The sequence below is a fragment of the Centroberyx gerrardi genome, chromosome 2 (assembly GCF_048128805.1).
Source record: "Centroberyx gerrardi isolate f3 chromosome 2, fCenGer3.hap1.cur.20231027, whole genome shotgun sequence".
In the NCBI taxonomy this organism is placed as follows: domain Eukaryota; kingdom Metazoa; phylum Chordata; class Actinopteri; order Beryciformes; family Berycidae; genus Centroberyx; species Centroberyx gerrardi.
In genome coordinates this window covers 21480694-21506964 of record NC_135998.1, presented here as the reverse complement: position 1 = coordinate 21506964, position 26271 = coordinate 21480694, and the positions used below count along the sequence as shown (strand labels likewise).

At 39.8% G+C, this 26271-nt stretch overlaps 1 protein-coding gene across 1 annotated transcript in view; it reads left to right on the top strand.

Annotated features, from left to right (window-relative positions):
• Positions 1-377: 377 nt before the first annotated feature.
• aff1 (AF4/FMR2 family, member 1) overlaps positions 378-26271 on the top strand; it is a 37649-nt gene continuing 11755 nt past the window's right edge. Inside the window, exons 1-6 of the mRNA XM_071894957.2 lie at positions 378-553; positions 8831-8951; positions 11471-12337; positions 23304-23345; positions 25495-25581; positions 25891-25927. Of these exons, the coding sequence (XP_071751058.2) occupies positions 504-553; positions 8831-8951; positions 11471-12337; positions 23304-23345; positions 25495-25581; positions 25891-25927 (1204 nt within the window). The 5' untranslated portion in view covers positions 378-503. The remainder of the gene's footprint in view (positions 554-8830; positions 8952-11470; positions 12338-23303; positions 23346-25494; positions 25582-25890; positions 25928-26271) is intronic.

Here is a 26271-nt window from a genome sequence, read left to right as displayed (position 1 = left end):
TAATAATTTGCAAAAATACTTACATTACGTGGCTGCCATGCACCAGAGAAACTTTTAATCAGAAACCATGCACCAATTTGGGTTGGAAAAACATGTCCAAAACAGGACGTTTACGGCTGTACCATGTCTTTCACGCAGGGGTAACGGTGTAAACTTTGTTTAACCTGTAGTTGTGAGGGGGGAGAAAACTCATATTGTAAACAGTACAGCCAATAATAAACACCTTTCAAATATGTTGCTCCTATTTACACTTACAACATGAACAGAACCGTTTCATACATTCTTTGCAATTTCATACTAGGCAGAGTGAATAAAATTGAGCTTGGTCCCCGGATGGGTGAATAAAGTAGAACAATCCAGTAGGCAGCGACAGAAGACCCCAAACGCACGACTAGCAGCCAAACAACAACATCTTGACAGTCATTTAAATTGACAACATATTTTCACCGGTAAACAATGTGACCAAGAGGGAAGATCATCTTGTTGAGGACTGTCAGAAACATATGGCAACCAACTTGGGCTGTGAGAGGCGCACCATGTCATCTCAACCAAGGTAGGCAGGCAACACAGAGGCTAGCTGCTAGCAGCTGGGCGCTAACCCTGTCAGCTAACTACGCTTAATGAACTGGAAAGCCTGCTCACTAGCGGTGTTAACGTGTCTAAAAGTACGGTTTTTGTGCGAAACTCTTTGCAAGTATCGGGTGGAAGGTAGTCGGGGTTTGGTACATTTCTGTAGTTAATGTAAAACTGAATGCCACCATAGACTTCCCTGGTTTTCAGCTTGATAAGCAATTCGAGGAAAAGGTGGAATCAGCTGGAATGAGCTGTCGCGGTGAGAGCAGGCTGGTGTGATTTTACCCGCTGGACAACAGAGCTGCTGGAGTACTTTGCGTAAATAAATGTTGATATGTCCAGTTTTAAACCTACGTCTACTAACATACACATTCCCCTAACCTCCGTTGTAGAGTTTGACAAACTATCCAACAAAGTTGAAAAACAGTTTAACTCGGAAAACGGTTTTGAGTGTTCAGTAAGGACTGTGTTAATTTGAGTGTCTGTTTTTAATTTCAGTTGAGTTAACGTTTATTCGTTTCAAGTGTCCCAAGAAAGGCAGAACATGGCGACTGAGAGGCATTGAATGAAGCTTAGTAACGTTACACGCTCGGCGCTGATTGCCCAGTAACATCATGGTTTTTGAGCTATAATTAACTTGGGCTCTTATAACCTGACCAGAAGAGTGAAATATAAGACAGCTTTCAATCTATGGTCTTAACACAAGAAACCTTCAAGCACATAAGGAATAATTATGCTCAGTACTATCCCGAAGTTGCTAAACTCATGTCATATTTTTTTCAAATTAGTAATAACCTGGCTTCAACCCTGGTGGGAAGGGTTTAATATGATAACCACACATTAGTTAGCTAGGACCGGGGCTGGGCAGTGCAGCAAGTGGATTAGAGTTTACAGAGACAGGAATAGGATCCTATAGCCACTACATCTATTGCAGACCATGCTGCAAAGGTGAAAGGTATATCATTGATGATTTATAGGGAAAGAAAAGCAGAGCATTGCTTCTAATAGAGGAGTGACTCAGTGGAGTTGCTTTGGGTTGTTGTTCATATACTCTTGCACATTATGGACAAAAAGAAATCTAACATTTAAGATTCCCTTGCCTTAAGCTGTCAACACGAGCAGTTTGAGCTGGGCTCACTGTTGGTGTTGCACAGGGAGGCTTACTGATACTTCATCACAGAAGCGTTCATAATCTGGAAGGCAGGACATACAAGTCATCTCTGCTATTGGTAAAATTAAAAAGCAAAATGTATTTTTTCCTGAGGATGTGGTAACATTTTAATGTTGTATTGCACTACTCTGGAAATTTGGACGCACACGATATTAACTTCTCCATCTTTCTGTTCTTTGTATGTCACACAAAGCTATAATCTGATTGGACGCGCTTTGAAAGGTCAGCAGCAAACGATGTGAAACTCCAAGAGGTGCGCGACCCCGAAGGTGGCACTGCGTCTAGGGTCGGTGTCACCACTCTCTCCATAGGAAAACTATTTCTCAGCCAGCGCAAAGCAGTTTTGCCGGTGATCATGTGTTGACAACATTAGGCAGCGTTCACATGGGACATTTGGCATCCGTCACATTCGTGGATAGGTTGCATTGAAACCACCTAGGTTGCGTTGTTGGGGGCGTGTCTTGAAAACATTTGAAGCAGTCTGTACAAATTGAATGAGCATCTTTTAAGACGTGTGAATTTCTCCTGTTTGTGGTAGCCTCCAAAACAATTTGAGAGGTAGGCCTCAATTAAAATGAGTAACGTTGAATAAGAGCTTTGTTTTATGATGCTGCTAAGAGGAGCATTGTAAAGTTTAAAAGTGCAATTAAGTAATTTCAGTGGCACACCGCCACAATATCAACACAGCCGCCAATGTATAGAAGTTTGCTCAATGTATAGAAATTGATCTAAATCGATCTCTAATGCGCCTGATGTGCTCATCACGTCATGTCTGTCATTCGGCGATGCACAGACCAGCAGCATTGTAGGCCTACTCAATCTGACAGTCTCCCGTTATGAGTCCAATCCCCAGCAACAACCACCATCACAATTAAATTGTCAACCTATAGGTAGTTGGCAACACAAAATAGCTATTTAATTGCACTTCTGTTAATCAAAATTATAATCGCAATTACAATATCAATGGAATTAATCAGCTTTGTGATAATCGTGCAGGCCTACATGGGATATTGTCAGTTTTGTGATGCATCACAAATGCTCACTTGAATGCTGCCAGACAGTGATAGTGTATCTGTCAAAAATGGATTGAGCTAATGTATTCTCTGGGGCTGATGCGTTGACGGATGACTGAGAAAACCGAGGGCTGTCCGTCTTTTTACGCAGCGTTGATCCATATTTTTTCATATGTTAAAAGTCGAAACCATTTGAACCTTTTTTTGGACTGCACTATACATAATTATCCATTAACTGTTCACTAGCCTAGCAGAGAGGGCACACTCTTGCGCAAGCTTCCTAACCTACCTATCATCACAGACTTACACAGACATGCAATTTGAAAAATGCACCTTTGCCCCCCTAGTGGTCGAGTATGGTAGTATTCTCTCTCTCGTAGAGAGACCAGATAGAATGGAGTCCAGTGGAGAATTAGCATAAAAGCATGTTTTTGTGAATGATTTAAACCTCCATTTGTGGATTGAATTTACTGACATATATAATGCGACGAGGTAGCATTTGCTCTAGATGTAGCCTAAAGCTTGATCATGTTTTTGATAAAAAGCACAGTTTTTGTACATTACCTCATGAATAATTCATGTACATCTAATGAGGTCAATCATCAGTGTGATTTTCAGTAGTAGCAAACTCTTTTATGGAAGCAGTGTTTTGCAGAGTGTGGAAGTATTGAAGACTCCGGGAGCCATGAGTTTATTTAAGCTTGGTTTCTTATTTTATTAATTAGCTGTAGGTAGTTAGATTAAATTAAAGTGTGGCAGTTGACAAGGTTGCAAGTGTCAAAAATGAGTCTTGCGGAAATGAGAGCCAGCTGCTTATTCTTCATGAACCCTTTTAGTCAGTGAGCGCTGATTAGTAGCAATGCTAGCATGGATATGTACAAGCATGGATTCTCAAGAACAAAACATCAAGAAGAGAGCCGAGGTGAATGGGAGGCAATCGCATCAAAGCGTAAGCAGAGCTTGATTTAGCAGTCTCTGATTGGCCCTCTTTCACAAAGTTCACTGTGCCTATGACCTGTCTCTATGATTGGTTAAGATGCACCACTCAAATCCGGCAGTGCTCAGCAGCAGGTACACTCTAACTTTTTCCCTTGATGCTGACACTCCTGCCACTATTTTCCTTCTTCTTTTGCTGTTGTTGTCTTGGTACTGATTGAATTTAGACTTATTGTCTCCCAGTATGCTCAAAGTTGTAAGGATTTGTATTTGTAAAATTGGATTGTGCGAAGTGCAATGTGAGCAGTGCTATACTGTGAAATATGCAGGTGATACATTTTGCTAAATGCAAAATGAAGTCTATTTTCATGACCCTTTGGGCTTGAAATGTCCCAAACACTTCCCCTTTTTTTGCGGGAGCTAGGGTTTTTCAGGTTACGGTATGCTCCCCAATGAGCCTATTATTACCACCTCCTGTTTTGTACCAATTCTCAGCATTTGACTCATCTTAGGTGAGTGTAATTGCTGATAAAACAACTTTTAGATAATTTGTAGTGTAGCCTGCAGCTATTTTGTCTCTTGCAAAGTAAAGGTAGGGCAAGTTTTTGATTGGGCCTAGATGTTTTTGATTCTGGGGTCAGTGGTCCCTTGCCTTGGTTAGATTTTTTCTTGGTCTTGGATGGATGTTACTTAGGAAGAACTGTATGACAGAGATCAAAGTAGGCTAGAAGGGCTCCATCAAAATCTGTGACAATCAGCACACCAGTAAACTATTCATTTGTGAATGTTTTAAACAATTATGTGCAACCAAAACTCCCTAGTTACTCATGTCATGTCCACCTTAGAAATCAGCTTGTCGTGCTGAATTACATTTTTCTGTCAGTATTAGTTTGATGTTGGCTGTGCCACTGTGTCAGTAGCGCCTCAAATACAAAATGTAGGCTACTGCTGGGATTTAGTCAGTACTCCAATTTTGCCTTTTTCCAAATTGTGGGTGGCAGAAGTTTCAGTACAATGCATAAAATACTACTCTAGGAAATTTGTTAGGTTTTTTGGTCAAAAGGGGGTCCAATAGCTAAAACTACTGCATACTGCGCTGCAGATTGCCTGCATTGAGTGTGCTACTTTTTTCCTCGGGTAAGGCTAGAATTGGTGCAAAATTCCAACCAAGTCTCACTACTTTAATTCATTTTCCCTAAGAAAGCCAGAAGCACACCAGTTAGCATATGGTACTCATAAACAGAATGAGTAACAGTGTTTCCCACAGAAGTTGAGGATGGTGGCTGGAGGCTTTGTCCTCTGTCCTCTTTATTTAGTGCAAAATAGAGCACTGAGACAGACTCTCTTCCCTCTGTGGCAGAGAGTGGCAATCAAACCGAGTCACTGAGTCCTATGGTGTCTTTTGCCTTAGATTTTTTGTTAAGTTTGAGTTGCTGTAGGCAGTATTTCCTTTTTTTTTCCTGCCATGGTGGCCATTGCTGGTCATGCTTACTGCTGAGTTCTTATTTCGCGCAAACCGCTATTGCTGGTGCCAGAATTATATAAAGCATCACTTCCTGTGTGCCAGAGAATTTTTCCAGAGAAAAACCTACATAACGGGAGTTTAGAACAGCAAATGTAAAAGCTTTTTTGAACTGGGTAGCCTAGGCTATACGTTATATCAATCAGCAATAGAGTAACAAAACAGACATTTACTCATATGAAAATGTTGTGGATTATTACTTTAAAATTAATCAATTCATGATTTGAGGTTATCATAGCCTTTTACACAGTGACTAATGGCAACCCACAACGTTGTATAAAGAAGATTGAATTGAGCTGCTTATATATTCCATTTAATGACTTATTGAATACTGTTACTTACTCATAACTAGAAAATCACCTAGGAAAGACACACCTGGAAAGGCATAGGGAGTCCCCTAGATATTCCTCCTCTTGAGGAGCCAGAACACTAAATCGATGTTAGTCCACCAACATGGGAAAGGGTGCAAAATGCAGTGAAACAAGCCATTGCCTAATGGAGTTCCCTATGCAGTGTTTCATTCATTCAGCAGCAGCAAGATTTCTACCAAGCAAACAGAGTTGTTTTCAACTACTTCTATTCTGCATGTAACCAACGCTGGTGGTTGGGGATGTCTACAACGACGACTTATTTTCAATATATCACGGCCTTACTTACAGTGACAGCTAGAGCTGCAACGATTAATCGATTAATCGATTAGTTGTCAACTATTAAATTAATCGCCAACTATTTTGATAATCGATTAATCGGTTTGAGTAATTTTTTAAGAAAAATAAGTCACAATTCTCTGATTCCACCTTCTTAAATGTGAATATTTTCTGGTTTCTTTACTCCTCTATGACAGTAAACTGAATATCTTTGGGTTGTGGACAAAACAAGACATTTGAGGACGTCATCTTGGGCTTTGGGAAACACTGATCGACATTTTTCACCATTTTCTGACATTTCATAGACCAAACAACTAATCGATTAATCGAGAAAATAATCGACAGATTAATCGACAATGAAAATAATCGTTAGTTGCAGCCCTAGTGACAGCAGTGTGTCCAGTAGAATCAAATGGTAAACAGGGGGCAATATGGGTGCTGAGCAGTTTCACACACCCCCGATAACAAAAAAGTGTCAACTCACTTCTTACACACACCATTACAAACACATGTGAGTTTGAATGAATTGTGGAATTTTAAGTTTCACTTTTGCTTTCACAACAGGAGGGTCTGTTGGATTGAGTGTGATGCAAGACTAGCAAGATTAGTCTCTGGTGAAGCGCAGCGTTAGAGATAACTTTAGATCTTTATGTATCTATATATATGTATGTATGTATGTATGCATGTATGTGTATATATATATATCCTCTCCGTTCCTTCTACCACCTGTCTATTTACCTAACCTTTATCCAATTAAGTAAAGGTCTTGGATAGTAATACATAAGTGCTCAATTAATTAATTGAGGAAACATTGGCTACATAACAATAGTTTACATTATAGCCTGTGTGTTCACCGCAAGCACCTCTGTCCTCTTCTTGAAACCTTGTTTATGTGTCTTCATTGTAAAAAAACTTTGTCAGCTTTTGTTGTAGAAAAGTGCTTTATAAGTTAAGTTATAAGTTATTAAAGGATAAGTCTAGCTCGGTTGTCTCTTACATAGATATAATACTTGGACCCGCAGACAGTATTGGCTCCCGAGTCACATGTTGGTTGAAATAGTGAGCTGCCGTTGCTAGCCTCTTGCTGCTAACAATGAGTCCAAACAGGGTATGCCAAAATGTCTCAGGGGAGTTGAGGGTAAACAGAAAAATTGCAAATTGCTAAATAAATTAAATTAGCTCTGATTTCATAGTTTTGCAGATGGTCAGGTCAGATTGTAAACAATTTCACATGGAGCCAGGTAGAGTTTGGATGAAGACTATCCACTGACTAAAAATGGTGTGGTGTTGCTTGTTTGCGGGCTGTGGATATAAAGATGTCAGTTGGTCATCATATCAGTTTCACAGACTGGCTTTTTTGGAGATATTTTGACATACCCCGTTTGGACTGCTTGTTAGCAACAAGAGGCTAGCCACCGGAACTCACCCTTTCAACATACAGCTGACTTGGGAGCCAATATTGTCTGCGAGTCCAAGTATTACAGGTATGTAAGAGACAAATTATATATAGGTCCAAAATCGCCGAACTTATCCTTTAAATTGACTAGAGGTTGACCAAATTGGCCAAATTATTTAATCAGTTAATTAGGGACAACTAGAACATTTATTTTCAAAACCAGCAATTGGTGGATGTGAGTGCTGATTCTGGACAATCATGCTTTATTTTTTTGAAAATTTATTTAGAAAATAAATAATGATAGCCTAACCCCTGATATTGCTCTCAGAAGCTGTTTCTCAATATTTTTCTGCATCCAAGTTTTTACTGGGGAAGTCATGGTAGCCACCTTACAATCACTAAGGAACCTTTAGACTATTTCTTATGGTTGTTTTGAAATCTTGTAGAGGTTTAATATTGATACTTGTTGCTTTACCATTGTGTAATAATGATGCCAGTTTGTGCTGTCCTGATACTTTGGCCAGTCTCTTTGCTACATCTGTGACTAATGAGTAAATGCTCATCTGTATAACATACTGTCCCAGATCTTGGCCGCTCCACTTGTTGCCATGGAAGCCTCCCATTGGGGTTGTGGTCAGATGAAGATAATCATCACTGTATTTTGGGAAGAAAACTATCAAATTACAAAATAAGGGTTTAATTCACTCAAGTTTATTTAGACTATTTGGGCCTACTCCCATGGGGCCTGCTATTGCTACACAATATCATTCACCATAATAAACAAGCTCTTTTAGTGTACCATAGGCATAACATTAGGACTAGTCATAATCATCCATATGACATCTACATGGTTGCATGCCATCTTTGGGGACTGGAGAGAACAGATGTGAGCGTTGTGATGGAAACCTCATGGCATTTGTGGTTCTAATTACACTTGTCTGTAGATGTGATGGGCGTACTCTCTTTTCCCCTTAGACAGGACTGCTCTGCCCCTTGGGTAGATAAGTCTGTGACAAGATGCCACAAATTTCCATGTGTCCATATCTCATTTTACCGTAATGATCAATCACATTCATCAACGTGGGGTTTAAGTATATCAAATATGGGTGAAAGCAGATAAATTCTCGATAAAAATTAAATGCAGATAGAAAATAACAGGCTGTATAGACCTTTCAGAGCTTCAAAATATTTTAAATCTCATAGTCCATAGAATATTTATTCCGCACACTAAAAACTCACAGACCGATTTTTCTTAGCTTGCATATTATTTAGTAATTTCAGTGACTAAAGTAACAATGTGTTTTTTGCATCCCTACATCATCATGTTAGCTCATTTAAATCTCATGTTTAGTTATCACAATTTCATTCAATCAATTTGAGAGTTGGGGAAAAATGTCTTTATTCTCAATTTGAGTTGTGGGGCTACCCTTTTCATGTTTGAGGGATGAAAGATTTTCAACTATCTTTGCCTTCAGCATCTCCACCTGGTTAATCTGATTTAGTGTTGTAGTCTAGAAAATGGTGTAAACACAGTGTTCACTTATGTCTGTCTCTCTGTGTAATGCTCCACAGCTTGTACAATGAAGAAAGGAACCTTCTTCGCATCCGAGCATGGGAGCAGAGGAACCAGGAGACGAGCCAAGCCAAGGATCTCAATCCTGAGAATGTGCCACTCTTTGGGGAACCCTACAAGGTGAGGGTAAATCCAAGTAAAGCTTGTCTAGGTCTGTAGGTATAGATGATAATATGTGAATAACATACTGTAGCTCATGTGCCATGCTCATGTGTAGTGTGCTCAGTTTAAAATGAAAGCATAAGTTACAGGTTTTCCACAGATATCAAATATTTCATGCTAACATAAAGGGAAAAGCGGATGTTTTTATGGCTTCTGGTTTTTAATGGTGACAAAGTTTCACTACCAGAAGGGCATTGCATCCCTGGTGCAATTCTTATGTACAAGTCACTTTGTGTGAGTTGGGGGAACAATACCTTTCCAAGTTTGAACAATGAAAGATTTTGAGCCATCTTCACCTCAAGATTCTTTAACCAGTTAAATGTAGCCTTACAGTCTTGCAAATGGTGCAATTAGATAGTGTTCACCCGTGTCTCTCTGTGTAATGCCCCACAGCTTGTACAATGAAAAAATGAAGGTGTAGCATATAATAAATTAGTTATCAAATAATGTGTTAAAGTTATTGGGAAAATTAATGGAAAGTTACATTTGGCTGGAAAATTAATAATTAAGTTAAGTTTTGCCGATAATGCCTAAACCTTTGGCTTAGCCTAGATGTATTTAGGGACAATTAATGCTTTTGAAATATTTGATCGATTGTCAATGGTTCTCATTAGGTGGTGTCATCAAATCCCACCTGTCATTAAACTGTTTTCTCACACCCCTTTGCAGTGGTGTAGTAATGAGCTTCTCAGGGACTGGTGACCTGCATATGACCTTTGTTGGCATATGATAACGATTGAGGTGTAATTTCAGGCTATTTTCCCCTTTTGAAACATTGAAGAAAGCTAGGGGTGGACAGGATAAGCTTGTGCAAGAATACGTAGTCTTGTGTTGAACATTTTCAGATGAGAGAGAGACCATTGAGAGAAATAAAATCTAAAAGAAAAAAATCTAGAAAATCTAGGAGATAATGAAATATTGAGATGAATATTGGACTTTTGGACCCACAGTGCAATCATTTGGCTTTAGAACACTTGGATTATCCTGCAGGTGCTGTTTGGAGTAATTGTGGTTGAATTGTCCATAAATTCTTGTGGAAAGTGGAAACACATCCCAAAATCCTGTGACATATTGGGAAGTCAGAATGGTACGTTGCATAATTTGCTCATATTTTGTAATATATGCTGTATAAAGTAGGAAAGTCAAGGCTATACTGGGTGTGACATTGACTTTACCTCCCTATAGGTTGGAAAGGCTTTTTGAAGTATCATAACTTGCACTTTCTTTTGTCTCCCCAAAATTCCAGAATTGAAACGATGAATGAATTAAATTAAATCTGTTTATGAATATGCTTTTCACTGAATCTGCATGATAGGTGCTCATAGATCATCTGTGGCCAGTCAGGGAAAAAGCAGATCTGAAAAGGTTGATCTAACACATAAAACACATCTTTGCCCTCTGCTGAAGAAATTAAGAGGAAGATAACAGTACTAAGGGCTACAGTACTGAGTGAACTTCCTAGAGTTTTGAAATGTTGGTTTAGAATGTAATTATGGGTGGCTGTCATAAGTAGTCAGAAGTAATGTGTTCTTTTGGGTACTAAACACTGGCAAGGGCAACAAGTTCTGGATAGATTTGGTTAAATATGATTGTGTTTCAAAGTAGAATCCTTACACTGTAGGGGTGTAACGGTTCACCAAAGTCACGGTTCTGTCCATACCTCGGTTTTTGGGTCACGGTTCGGTTAATTTATTGGTTAAAAATAAACAAAAACAACCCATATTTTACTTTATTGAACTCTCTGTTGAAAGAATCAGAGCAGCGTTAGCTGACTGCACGTTAAACAAAAACAACACAAATATACAGTACAAGGTACAACACAAAAACATGCAGCTGGGTCATGTTTGACCCCTCATGCATTATAGGGTTAACAACCTTGTTGCCATTTTAGTAGGTGATTGAGAAACCAAAATATTCCCACACAGCCGGCTTGTAAGAGGATGGAGGGTCCTCTAATTCGGGAGCTTCACCTCCACTCACCATAGTAAATTTAGGTTGGGTTAACTCTATGTAATGCGTATGTTGTGTTTGGGCATGTCTTCTAAAACATTACCACCCAAAAAGTTCATATTTAATGTTTCTGTGAATTTACTACTAGCTATGAACACACCGTGCACTCATTGTGTATTTTTCCATTGAAATGCACTGTGTTTTAAACTACAAATAATTTACATAACAAATGTAAATTATATGGTCATACAGTTACACTCGCCTATAGTAAATGCTCAAATAGTTCAAATAAGGCTTTTTTTCTGTCATGTCTTTATTCACATAGGTAAACCCATTGTTTGTTAACCTCTTGTTTGTGTGTTTTTTGGTTGATTTTCTGTAGCAGAAGTTGGGGAATTGATCACATTGATTTTGATTTTGTGATACCATCAGTTCCTGTGGATCTCAGATTAGTAGTCCATTCAGATCAGTCTTAACAACACTGGATTTTTGCTCTTTTGGCTAACTGTTTACCCCCTTTTTTTCAGACAAACAAAGGGGATGAGCTTTCCAGTCGCATCCAAAAGATGCTGGGCAGTTATGAAGACGTGAATAATCCCTCTCCCAGCTTGGGCAGCTTTGTCAAGGACCCTTTGTCCATTTCCACTCATGTAACGTTGTCACAGTTGGATCAGGGCCAACCTAACACAGACAAATCAGCCAAGCCTCCATTCCATAACCATACCCAGTCCCAAAAAGGCCCCTCTAATAACAGTAGTCACTCCTCTCAGCCCATGATGAAGTCCACTGTCCCTGCTCCCCCTAATCACCATGGACCTTCTTCCACTAACTCCCAGGCTTCTCTGAACCACAGTCAGGGCGGCCAGCTCAGCCACTCAGCCCAGCAGCAGAGGAAGAGTAAAGCCTTCCCAGATTTCAAGGAGTGCGCCAGCCTTCCCCGGGTACTGTCTGCTCTGTCTCCTGATGCTGAGCCCCTACCCTCCCTACATTCCAGTGACCATGGTAACTATGAGCCCAAAGACACTGACAATAAGGACACCTGCGAGAGACAGCAGCACCACGGGACCCCAGATCACCCCCTTGAGTCTCCCAGCAGTATGGATGTTTCCCCATTGGACCCCCAAAAGTCCCCCAAAGATGCATCTCTGCCCCAGGCCAACAAGGGTACCACACTACCCTCCCAGACCTTCCCTCCACTCCTGGCCTACAAGGCTCCAAACATAGTCATGACCCGGAAGCCCACGGCCTATGTGCGGCCTATGGATGGTCAGGACCAGGTGGTCAACGAGTCACCCGAGCTTAAGCCTTCACCAGAGCCATATGTACCCCTTCCAGACTTGATAATCAACAAATCTAACCTGGCCAAACTGAAGATATTACCACAGTTTTTGGAGGTGAGCAAATAGCCTAGATCTCAGTAACTGGTTGTGGGAGTACATTGTTATAAGATGGGTTATAAGATAAGGTGAAACTTTAATGATCCCCCTGGGAAAACTGAGCTGTAAAGAGTAAATTAGCAAAGAGTAACAGGATAGAGCAAAGAAAAATCAAATATAAATGGGTATATAGAAAAAGAAGGTCATATAAACATATGAAACCAAGGAATGAATAAAAGTATGTAAAATACATGTATTCCAGCATTAACAGGGTGTGAAAAATATCAGCAGTAGAACTAATTGAGATAAAGGAAAAAAACGAATGCGTGCCAATATGAGAATATGCCAAAAAATATACCAAATATGAAATATGTGCAGGATGAAAGTTATACAAATACCAATATATGTGCATTATATAACAAATGGCAAAGGGCTATATATGTAAAAGTGGCCAGGTGTGTAGATCTGCATTGTAAACAACTATTCACCTTTATCAATTACATTCAAACCACAGATTTGGATAACATGTACAGAACATGCAGATTTCTGTGGTGGTGTTTGTGGGTGTGTCCCACTACCACGGGCCCTTTCCAGAGATTAAAATTATAGAGTGTTTGTTGGTATTTTCTAGGATATGGCTTTCAGAATTCAAACTTTTCCTAATACAAATGCAACATCTGTTAATCTGTTAATACCTCAGGTCTGTCTAATACCAGGTACATAATTACTCCCATCTCATAAGTAACACAAGTTTCTTTACTCCCCGAGCAAATGGGACTGGCAAATGGGAGATTTTGTTAGTTTGAAAATGGCTGTGGGTGTTATTCTACAAAGCTTTACTGACTAACATTGCTTATGGTTAGCAATCAGCAGCATATTCGCAGTGTTATCCCTAGGTTTGTTTTTTTCCAGCAGTGGTGCGCTTGTTTTGCTGCTGTTGTCAGGTTTACCTGGGTCCACTTATAATTGCCACTGGCATATGCCGAAACTGGCCCGGGTAGGTGGAGTCAGCACTATTAAAATGGGCTACGCCGCGGTGTGCGCCGGATGACCCGTTCAACCTGACATCTGAGACTGCTGCTCTCCTGTTGGCTGAGATACCGAACGGAGTTAGAAAGAGAACCAGACAAAACACAAGCAGGCTGAGGGTTCACTATTTCTCCTGCAAGATGTGATTTAGCTTTTGATGTTTTTCTGTCTTTGTGTTTACACCACATATCTGCTGAAATAAGGATTTTTGTTGTAAAATATACACACACACGCACACACACACACACACGCACGCACGCACGCACGCTCGCTCGCTCGCTCACTCGCTGGATGTGGGCCGGGTGTGGGTAAAACTGGCCCACACCCAGCGAGGGCTTGGCTTGGCTCCTCCCTCGGCGAGAGAGGAGCCAAGCTAGTTTAAAAAAAATAAAATAAAAGCTACTGAATGGAGTGGGAGGAGCTTTGTTCCGGACCAGAATTTGACAACAAGCTTTAGAAAAGAGGTGAAAACAGCAACACAGCTGGCCCGCGTGTGTGGGGATATTGGTTTATATCATTATGTCTCAATGAAATCTCCACATAGCACACATTTGTTTCAGGATTGCTTATGTCTGATATTGCTTATTGCATGTTTAACATTTGCTAATGATTTGTAAACCTCTAGAAACCTTAACAAAGGATGACAGCTTCAACTTCAGATTAGGTACTGAAAAACAGTCTTTAAGTGATGAATAAATGTTTAGTAAACATAGTAAAGATATTCATATTTCATGCAAAAGACATGTAATTATTCAGCTACAATCATAGAAAATTCTATCACCCAATACATTTACAAATCTTTTACCACTATTTAATAGCAACTTTGTTAATAAATTAAAGAAAAGTCTTGCGATGTCTTCAATATAAGTTAAAAATGATTCCCTTGAGACCAATAAAGGATCTGCTAACATTTACTAATTTTATACAACACATTATTAATTGATGTAGCAACACATTGACAGGGCTGCTGGAGATAACTTTGCCTATCTAAAAATGAATCTCAGTAAAGATATGACATAATACATAAGTCATCATTTACTAACATTTTTAAGTTATGAAATAAAAATGAACTAATGATTTGTTCATGGCTATCAAGGATTTGTTAGACTTAAAGTTAATAGAAAGTTACAATTACAATTAACCATAAATTCAACAACATATTCAATGAGGAAAGATCATTCCTAATCAAATGTTACAAATGTTGAGAATTGGGTTTCGACGTGCCATTTAGGCAAATCGCTTAATAGTAGCCTACTTAACAATTAAATACATACTTTCTTTGTGCATACATTAGAAATGAAAAGAAACAAAGATAAATTCTAAGGTGTGGAAATAAAATATAACGGTATAGTGATATAATGATTACTTACGTAGATTAAACATTCACAGACTCATGGTGGACAACCCAACAGGAGGAGGAAAGGTGGCGTGGCTGAACACCTGCGTTTTGTATGCTTGTCTCCCGCTGTGTTGCCTATCACTGTCCGTGGTGCTGAACGGCTCATTGCGCAATAGCGCTGTGCGGTTTCTTTACAAACTGCATTTTCCTATCCTTTGTCTTTTGCACACTGACTTCAGAAACCTCAGGGAAAACAGCCGTCCTGGTCTCTGTTGACACTCCCAAAATCAAACCAAGGTTGGAGCAATGTGTCAAGTCAGTTTGGCGCTCCACTGTATGCTTTGAGTGTGCGTTTGGCCATTGAAAACAATTGTTGTGGTTGAAAATGTGTGGTCTGACGCTTCCAGTGCGTGTTTTTTTTCTTCTTCAAATAGAAGGCATATAGAATGCAATTGTTTTAAAGAGGGAGGGGGGCATTTTGAACGATGCTTCCAGGGAGGGATTGGCAATGGTGAAGGAGATGATGGGACAAGGGAAAAACACCTAGTCTATTGCTCTGTCCCATTATGTGGGCTTTGAATATACCATGGGGCAAGAGGACTCTAATGCTTCTCTGCTGATTTCAGGATGGTCTCTGAGAACTTTTGATATTCCTGTGCCTGACTGTTCAGGTTTTTAAAAAGGCCTTGGACTTTCTTTGTTTTGAGGAATTTGGCTGAGCTCCAATGCAGCCCCATTCTCTCACACACACACACACACACACACACACATACAACCCTTGCACCTGCAGCACCCCACACCTCCCCCTTGCCCTCCTGTAGCAGCACTTTCAGCATTTTCCCTGCTGGGACTAATCCAGTACAGGATAGCTGGGCAGTGACTCATTCTCCCCTCTGTCTCCACTCTGTCCTCCCCAACCTTCCGCTCTCCACCTCGGCTACACACGTCTGTATTAGGCCATAATATATGCAAAAGCCCACGGATGTCCGCTGTTGTTGAGAAGTTGCAAAATGCCTCTTCCCAGCCTGCATGATGCATGATTAGTTGGTGCTCTGAGCTAGCACAGCAGAGCCTACATTTCCCCACTCTTGAATTGCATAAATGTCACTCCATTTTATTTATTTTTTTATGTGATAAGATCTGTTGCGCTGGACTATATTAGGCCCATAGTCTAGATTCCTCTTAAAAAGTATATGGCTTTGATCTGTGAAGTCTAATATTGGCCTGGTCGGGTACTTGGACCACATTTTTAGTCTCTGTCCTGAATGTGAGAAGCCCACTGCACCGTGTTTCCTTTTCCCTTAACTATAGCCTAATCTGGTATAACACTCCAATGTACCTTTTGATAAGAGTGGAATTTAGGAGACACAAATATAACCAGGTTTTTAAAAAAGAAGTATTTGGTGCTCGACAGTAGAGGACAATATTTAAACAAAGCTATTTTACCTGGGCACTTCAGAAAAACTACCAGAAGTAGGACACTGGAGCACTTATTCAAGTCTGCATGTGACTGATGTTTACAATATTAAATCTGTGATTGATGCATTTATTGACTCTTCTTTTTGGAAAGGATGGATTACTGAACAAGAAAGACTTTTTAGTTACTGAACATCGCATCAGCCCTGTGTTTTATACTTTACCAAAAATACATAAATCTGTCATAGACCCTCCTCTGGGGCCTATCATGTCTGGCAATGGTAGTCTCACTAAGTCCTCGTCACAGTTTATAGATTTTTTTTCCATTAAAAAATTTGTGCAGATTTGCCGTCCTGTATAGCAGACATTACAGATATCCTAAATTCTATCGACCACCTTAAAGTGGATGCATTGTGTATAAGCTCTGAACTTTGGATATGCAGAGCTTATACACTAAGGGTGCGATCACACCTTGCCCTCAGTTCATTTTGTTAGGCTAGGCTTTCCAAGCATGAGTAACTGCTGGCTATCAGATGACAATATCCATCCTTAAACCCATAAAACCATATGGGTCCATACGGTCAAACAACAATGAAAAACATACTCATAAAACATACTCATACTGTGGAATTCAATATTTTAGAACATGAATAATGAGTTATACATTTTGTTTATTTCCATAACTTATTAAATGGTTGTTAATTATATCTATTGTAGTCAAAATGGTTGTTAATTATATCTATTGTCCTTAAAATGCTTAATTTCATCACAATGTAGCCAGTTATTTATATATCTATACCTCCCTTTTTTTTTTGTTCCTGTTGACTCTGTTGACTCGTCAGTCACCCTCCTGCAATAAACATGCAGACTTGAGTGAGTGCTGCAGTGTCTTACTTTGGATAGTCTATATGAAGTGCGGTTTGGTAGCTTTGTTGGAATTTAGGAGAGTTTCACTTGTTTAATTGGACTAGCTCATAAAGAGACTCTGATTAAGCATCATGAGAGATCAATTTGAGGCACGAACCAGTCTTACTTTTGCTCTGTTGATGATGGTTCTCCCTAAGAAAAAGAAGATGGCACTAATTGCATGGCACTTTGTGAAGCCAAAGATAACATTAAGCCCACAGCTGGGTTGGGGATTGGTGGGGTTTAAGGCCAAGATTAGCGAAAATGTCAAGAAATAATATGTTTAAGACCTGTGTCCTGTGTTTTTTCTAGTCAGATGAAGCAATTGCATATCCCCTCCCCTTGCAGCAAGGGCAGCCAGTGGCGATGCTGAAACAGCAAGACACTCTTAAGTGCCCAAGAATGGGTCTGTGTGTTTAGTGTGGCTTTGCACTTGAGCAAATTGCCCACACATGCACACACTGTCATGGTCTGCAGCCCAGCGTCTGTAAACATGCACACTAAACAACTCCCACCAGAAGATAGTGAGTAGTTATTCAACATAGCAGCTCTTGGAGTCTTTTCTTCAAGCAGGACAACACAAGGTAAAGGCACCGGCCGACTCTACATGACCTGTCCCTAAAAGGCCTGTCTTATTTATTGAACGGTTAAGACCTATTATTTTCTTTACAAAGTTGTTGCTATGTTGATGTCTACATACCTGCTAGTTGAAGCAGAGGGCAAACACTCTTATCTTAATAATCGTAGAGAATGTTTGTCAGTGACGTAACTGGTGTGTGCACAAATGTTGTTGAGCAGTATTGTGTGCTAGAAAGTTGCATGACTGCGTCCTCTTGTATGAGGTTAGGAAAGGGATCGTCTTTGTGAGCAGACAGAATGAATCATTTTCACAGGCAGAGGGAGAAGAGAGAGTGAGTTACTAGAATCTAGAGATCTGTGCATGTCCTGTCAGAACATGAAGGCCAGTTCTACTAGGCATGGCAAAGCCCAGGCTGAAGAACAGCTGGATACGTTTTTTTTCTTATTTAATGCTTGTAAATGTACTAGAAAATACAAGTGTCTAGTATAGTTATGATTATTATAGTATAGTTATGATTGGTTGGTTATGATTGGTATAGTATATTTATGATTGGTTGGTATTTTATTTTGCTTTGTGTGAGCACATTTTCTTTCCAGTGTTGTTGCTGGCTTCTTAACAATTTTGGGGAAACAATGCAAGTTCAGGATGAATAGATATAGATGATGAAAACCAGCAAAAGATTTTTATTTTATTTTTTTGGGATGGACCTATACTAGCTGCATTTTTTAAAATAAACAAATAGTGAAGTGATGGTGCTAAATAATTTTGCTGAGGATTTGACATACTACCATGCTCAAATGTCCTCCCAATATATGGATTACGTTTGATAATTTCAGGTAAACTTTAAGGTAAGCTAAATTCTGGTGCATAAGGAAGACCTGAACCAAGCTGCCTAAATCATTGCATGTTGTAATAAATTCTTGACTTATATGCAGTCGATTCAGCATTTTTAGGCAATTTGACCTTCTCCAAAATCACTGGCTCAAACAATGAACAAATGCACACTGATCCACAAACACACAGTACTTGCTCTTTCTACCTCCCACCACCAAACCTCCAATTTTTTCCCATTGTTTTCCCCATGGAGAGAGCACTGGTTCCCACTTCAGAGGCAGCACTACCTTTGGCATTGTGCACTGTTCAAAATTTCCACCGAGTTGGCTGTTCTAATTATTTCAACTTGAACTTCAAATAATTATCAAAAATGTATCAAATTATTATTTGAACTTGAAGTTCAAATTATTTGAACTTTGACCCAGTTTGCAGCCTTTCAGAACACTTCCAATCAGTGTACAGCTTCATGTGGCATATGCATTGATGTACAAAGAAGGCAGAGATACTCATCTTGCGTATAAGTTTCCAGAAGTGTAGAGTTGAAAATAAACTCTACACCAATATTTTCTGATAACACATTTTATACTGTTTGCAACTTTGCAATATGACATCTTTGTTTGAGTATCAATCCAACAAGCAAATTTATTGCACATCCATTCATGAGACATGAATCCTGTCCAGTGTGCATTGATGAGTAGAGGAACAGGTAGCCTGGTGTAACCATCTGTACTCTTGTGCTCTGTTCCACCACACAAATACATCTGGCCCAGCACGTGGGTAAATTATTTCAGCTGGGCATGGCCTTGTGTTGAGCGAAAGAAACTTTGGCATGCACAGCTGATAATTAGCAGCTATGTCATCTATCAGATATTTTTGCTATTTCTGTAACGATAATTTGCACACCACAGATAACAGTAAGCATTTAATAAGCATGTAATAACCTGCCCAGGGACTACAGATGAAAATTAGCTCATTAGCTAACTCTGGCACATTTACATTGATGTGGAAACTGAAATGTCGATTAATGTGCACTGTCCCTGGTAAATAAATAAAAAAATAAAAAAATTTCATCACAGATAAATTAGTAATATAATACTAGCTAAAGAACCAGCTGTAAATTAGCCTATATTTACCATTTGTATGTGACGCGAACCTCATCCACCATAATCCCTTTGAAGTTTCAGCGACACACTGGTGTTGCCTGCATATTGCGCCACTTCTCATTCAGCAACCAAGCCTCTGACCTACTGAATACAAGTTGGCAATATCTATGCAGGATATTGCCATGAATCGCTGTGGACACCAGAGTGCATAGCTGTGATCCCCAGCTTCGTAGCTTCACTGATCTGGTCCTCCATGAGAGCGATCAACGGCAAAACTTAACAACTTATAAATCACCCTCTTGCCGAATCCAGTTGGGAGACGGGCTAAAATATCATCTCCTTGAAGCAAAGCCTTCAGAGCAGACTTCTGTTTTTAAGGATTTTATGTTGTCCATTTCAGACATAACTGCATTGTTTAAACTATCCTTAAGACCCGCCATTGTTTTTGAAATTCAGTGGCGCTTGCCTTTCGTCTTCACCAATTAACCCACCCCATAGCGCTGATTGACCACTCATATTCTGAGCACAGCTGGAACCCAATCCAGTGGCTTGGGGCCAGATGGATCTTGTAGCCAGTGTAATTGTGTGTGACCGGCTGGTTTCACGAGGCTAGAGGAACAGGTAGCAATAACAAATTTGCGATTGTTGTGATGTTTAGATTAAAGCTCAAACAAATAGTCATGCTTTGCAAAATTGCTAAGGGTATAAAATACTGTTGTGAAGAGATGATTTGGTAGTATATAGAACAACTTTATTGTTAGACCAACGCGTTTCGGCTTGTGGCCTTCATCATGGTCAGAGATGATTTGGTGACATCTAATGGTTTTATATCCCCTGCCTTCCTGCTACCATGTACATTTCCATGATGTATCGACAAGCCTACCTACGGCATGCAGAATCGTCATCATGTGTGAGCGCCCTCACTCAGGTACACAGAGCAAGTCAAACTCTTTCGATGCACACAAAGCACAAACATCCCATACTTAGTGTGTGGTGTGTGTGTGTGTGTGTGTGACCTCAGCTGCCTCAGAACTTCAGCCCTCGGCCCAGCAGAACAATAAATGAGCTTTGTCACCAACTTACATAACTGCTCTGGGGGCCCATTCACTCTGCCCTTATCTCAAACACAACACCATCCACTGAGAAGGAAAAACAGCCCAAAAAAGAGCCTGAAACGCAGCCTGCTGTCTGACTCGCACACATTATTTATCTGATGTTGGGTTGGCTTAGCTCTCTGTCAAATACTGGGTATCTCCACAGTTTCATCTTAGAAGCCATTAAATTCAAGAGAAATTTTGATTTGTATAAAGAAAAAAGATTCACGTGCACATGCTTTTCCAGTGACTCTGGTGTCTAGACAGTTTACAAACCATAGTTTACATTTTACTGGCAAGTCGATGGTGTGTGGTTGGGAGGTGTGTGTGTGTGTGTGTGTGTGTGTGTGTGTGTGTGTGTGTGTGTGTGTGTGTGTGTGTGTGTGTGTGTGTGTGTGTGTGTGTGTGTGTGTGTGTGTGTGTGTGTGTGTGTGTGTGTGTGTGGTTGTGCAGTACTTCAAGCTATGTCAGGGTTGCTGAGTATAGCATCTCGGAGAACTGTTATGTCTGGGTTAAGTCCAAAAGCACACAGACTAAATATCACTGGCTTCAACTAAAAAATACCACACTAACTCTGTGGTGTAGGTTTTCATGCAATATGAATGACTGTAGGCTAGGGATGGGCAATTGGGCCTAAATTGCAAATCACAATATGGATGATAATGTTTTGTTAGCAATTTTTTAATTAAAATAGCAGCATTGCAAAATTGAGATTATAGTGCAGATTGTATCAGTGTTAAACAAAATTATATCTGAAATAAATATAGTTTTGCCATTTGTATATAGACAGGAGGGTATTAGTCTGAGACTGAGCGTGCCTATTGGTGGCCGGGCCATTCTGGTTTACATGTTCAAGTATACTCAAACAATACATTGCATGACCAGGCCAAGTCATAAACCACAGATGAAAATCAACATTTGGCTACTTTTTTATAGTAATACAGGTTCTTTAAAAAGTAGGGATACAATGGCATGTACTACAAATACTCTGTGTGATAAAAGATTTTTCTTGTTTGCAGGTACACTTTAGGTCATGGCTGGAAATCTGACGATTGAGCAGAGGATAATTACTAAAATGACAAATTATACTAAAATATTAGAAATATTATAGACATATATATATTCGATAAAATATTTATATAATTTAAAGCCTTGGTTATTGTGGCAAGGTTTTATTAGCCTAAATTGTACTGATCAGCACTTAATACATTTGATATGTCATTGCTAACAATTCCCGATTAAATAACTTTTCCTCCTTTGTAGCACACTTTCCCCCTCCTTTAGAGTCATTTTTTTTTTTCACCTTTATTTATTCAGGGGAGTTTCACTGAGAGCAATGCTCTCTTTTTCAGGAACGCCCTGATCACATTCACACACATTCACACCTGGAAGCTGATCAGTACAACCACAGTCTGATCTGCTGGCCACTGAGCAGCTCCACTGGAGCAGTTGGGGTTAAGGGCCTTGCTCAAGGGAACCTCAGTGGTGGTAATGAGGGAGGGGCAAGCGCTGCTTTTCACTTTCCCCACCCAGATTTATCCTGCCGGTCCGGGGGATTGAACGGACGACCTTCCGGTCACAAGCTCGCTTCTCTAACCATTAGGCCACCACTGCCCACAGTGGGGTGGGCAGTGGTGGCATCTTACTATGCAGGATGTTCCCCGCCCTCCATGTTGTTTTGCCTGTGTGTGTTCATTCAAATTGTCACTTCCTCGCTGCACCCTCCCACCACCAGAGTGAAGGACAAGCCTCCGCAGGGATCAGTTGGGTGATCATCACAATAATACATATGATAACAGCAATGAATATCTTACATGTTGATATTTCAACATACAGGTTAACTAGCAAATGTTAACTAGCAAACTCTGCATCACTCTTCATCCCCCACTGTTCTTTTAATTCTCACCAGCGGGGAAAAGCCAAGCCTAAATTCGCTCTCGTTTTGCTGCCCTGTCAGCAGCTGTTTTTGCTGTGTTTTCGTAGACGTATTCTGGAATCTGACAGGTATTATGTGGCCCTCAGAATGGGAGTAATAAAGTAATACATATAGGCTATGCCTTACAGCAGTGTAATGTTACTAAATTACATTAGCAACGTCGTCATGAAATGCTAATCCCTTCTGGACAGGGCTTTGTTCATTCCGGAAAAGTCACACCTTTTAAAGCTTTTAATCTGATCATTAAAAATGCCTCTTGTTTGCTGAAAATTTTAAAATATTGAAAAATCTGTGTCTGTATGCTCTTTTACAATTTATATTGCAAATGCAGTATTCAGCTAAATAATCTCATTCTTAATAATCTCATTCTTAATAATCTCATTCGCATTCTTCACACTTCGTGTGTGGTCTGTTACAGTGTAGGCCTGATGAGTGTCTCACAGGATAGAAAGTTGTTTTTTTGTCTTTTATAAGCATTTAAACAAGAATGTTAGAGGTACTATGCAGTCAATTACAGGACAAAAAGATTAAAAGAAATTGTGATACATTGAGAATAATTTTATAATTGAATTGTAACCCTACACGTAGAAATCAAATCATGAGCTGAATCCCACTCCTAGGTCTAATCCATAGGCCCTAAAATAATTCCTGTATGTGTCCTTGTCCACTCGACTCTCCCCTTGGATTTGATACATTTTTCACCATCTTTTCATTAACTCTGTATACTTGTGCCTTTCCTTTCTGCAGACAAAGACAAATGAAGCACAGTGCGTGGAAGACATTTTGAGGGTAAGTGCCGTTAAATGCCTTAAAGGGATTATTTGGCTATTTTTCCTACTTACCCAGAGTCAGACACATTTGTGGATGGCTTTTTCTTTTTTATTGACTGGAAAAGGGTTGGCGTAAAAGTATTCCTCAGACTTATCAAAGCTCCCTACGTGTACCTACTAAAGTGACCGGTGAGTGTAGAAAGCAACACGTAGAATAAACCAATTTGCATGGCAATGGCCTTGTGTAGCCCAAGTATAACATGCGGCCCACTAGTGATAAAACTTACACTTTATGTCCAGTTGATGCCATTAGAAACTATGAGAATGTTCAGCATTTCAAAAATGGCTTCTGCAGTATATACATATCCCACGTTCCGGTTCATCCAAATATGTGTGTATACAATGAACTCAATTCATTAAATCCCCAAAAAAGCGCTTTTACGCCCGCACTCCTCGTCTCTCCTCTTACTTCTCAGGCCACAGTCAATACACACGCTTGGTGAGTGGTTCCTTGGCATGGTTTGTCTGAAAAAAGTCTGATCAAACTTTCCTGATCAGTAGCATTTGATATCCATGTTTGTACCGCATTATGTTCCATGGAAATATAGACTTTTCATCTCCGGGAATTTTATTCTGATTAGTTTCTTGTACCTTGCCTCGCTTAAAGTATCCCAACAGTAATCAAACACCTCTTTATAGAAAAAAAAGTAATCATTAGCAGATAGTGGTATATTTGAGAATGCATCGGACAGTTGTGACCTGACTTCAGTCAGATCACAACTGTCTGGCGTCAAAGAAACTTAGAAATTTCCTTAACTTAGAAATTGTTGCTGTCTTGCCCAGAAATCAGCAGTCTGGGCCTGGGAATCACAAGAATATCATTAGGAATCTCTCTCTCTCTTTCTCTCTCTCTCTCTCTCTCTCTCTCTCTCTCTCTCTCTCTCTCTCTCACTCATATGGATGGAGGCATGGGACATTCTCTCTCTGTCAGTAACACTCTCTTCTCTGTCATTGCTGTATACATCGGGCGCCCTCTGTCCCTTGCTAGTATGTCAATTTTTCCTCATTTTCACTTGTTGATATATTAATTGCTGTACCTGTCAGCTATGGGTTTTTTTTTTTTTTAGAATAATGGGAAGTGTTACCAATAACTGCCAACATCAATATATTATTATTCCCTTTATTAATGTGTACCTTCAGTTTCCTACTTGCTTTTATGCCCTGGTAACAATTCAATAACCACTCCATAATGAGATTATATGTAAGACTCCGCAGTACAATGCAATAACATCTCCACAAAGACAATGAATATAAAGCAGTGTGATTCAATAACTCTCTATAAATAAGATAACCTTTCGGTTTTTAGGTACCACTTTCAACACTTTTACTGCCTGAATTGCCATGTTTCCCATCCCTATAGTGTATGGCCATGGAATAGTTTTCATTTGTGACTCTAATGGCATTCCTATGTTCTGCCAGTCTATCTTTGAATCTCCTTTGAAAACTATCCCATGGCCATACACTATAGGGATGGGAAACATGGCAATTCAGAGTCGTTAATTCGGAGTGTTGGAAACTGAAGAGGGGGAGACAGACTTGGATACCGGTGCCTTTAATACATATTGGAAAACACTTTATCCACATAGACATAGGAACAACAGCACAGTTTCAGTGACAAAAGACAGGAGGATATACTTTTTTAATTAACATAAATTTCCATCTGAAATATTTGATAGGTCTGTCTATGTATACTGTGTATAGTATTTGCAAGCACAAAGGCATGTATACACATATGAAATATACACATACACATATGGGGGGGTGTCAAGGGAATATGGGGGGGTGTGATAAGGCTGTTTGTTGTATTGATTCCCTTTCTGTTGTGTGTTTAATTGTGCTGCCTATCTGCCAAAAAAAAAGCATATCATAATTGCAGGATTATGGTGCGCTACTACAAATGGTACAATATTTATTTCAGGTACACAGTCAGAATTTTGGTGTCAGTGATCAAGAGGTACTCCAAAATTGCTGCCTGGATCTGCTTTGATATCAATATCACTACCCCTCTTAGAGCACAGTGGGGCCCATTTTGGAATTAGACTATGAGCATGGGCTCCTAATACATATCCCCCTCTTTTTTTCAATGAATTTATGTTTTTTTCCCAAAGGAAATGACCCACTCGTGGCCACCTCTACTGACAGCCATCCACACACCTAGCACAGCCGAACCCTCCAAGTCCCCTTTCCCTGCCAAGGTAAGGGCTTGGACTTGAAAGTACTTTATAAAGTCACTCACCCTCATTTGTTTTGATCTGCTTCTTTGATGCCTAACATTGAAGAACCTGCACTAAAAAAAAAATTCAAATATGATGAAATCGATGTTTCAGCAGCACTGGGTTATTCTGGATGTCAGATCTGAGGGCTTTTTTTAATTAAGGGTCCGTGTATGCCAATTATCACCTGAGTGTAAATATGGTTTGAAAAATTACAAATCTGAATCAAGGACAAATAAGACCCAGAACTTGATTAGAGCTTGCTGTCTTTTCCTCTGTATCCCCTCACAGGAAGCAGAGCATGTCTCTTCGGCATTTCCAGAACAAAGTAAGTAATGGGGGAATAAAATGGGCAGACTTAACTGATCAGTGGCAGTGTCAATACCAGACATTTAATGTACACTGTATTTGTACAACTACAAGGGGGGTAGTATAGTTCTGTGGAATTGGGGCTTAAATGTGAAATCCAGGCATAGGACAGAGACTAAAATGATAATGTGGAAAAATAGTGAAATGGGAAATGTTCAATTCATTCTTCAGCACTCAGTGCTATGCTGGTAGAGTACAGAAATATCTTAGGTAATAGGATCAACCTAACTAAAAGTGTAATGATGCCTCTTAATGCTGGAGCCATGACTTAGACATTCGATGGTATGTCATTCTAATGGAACC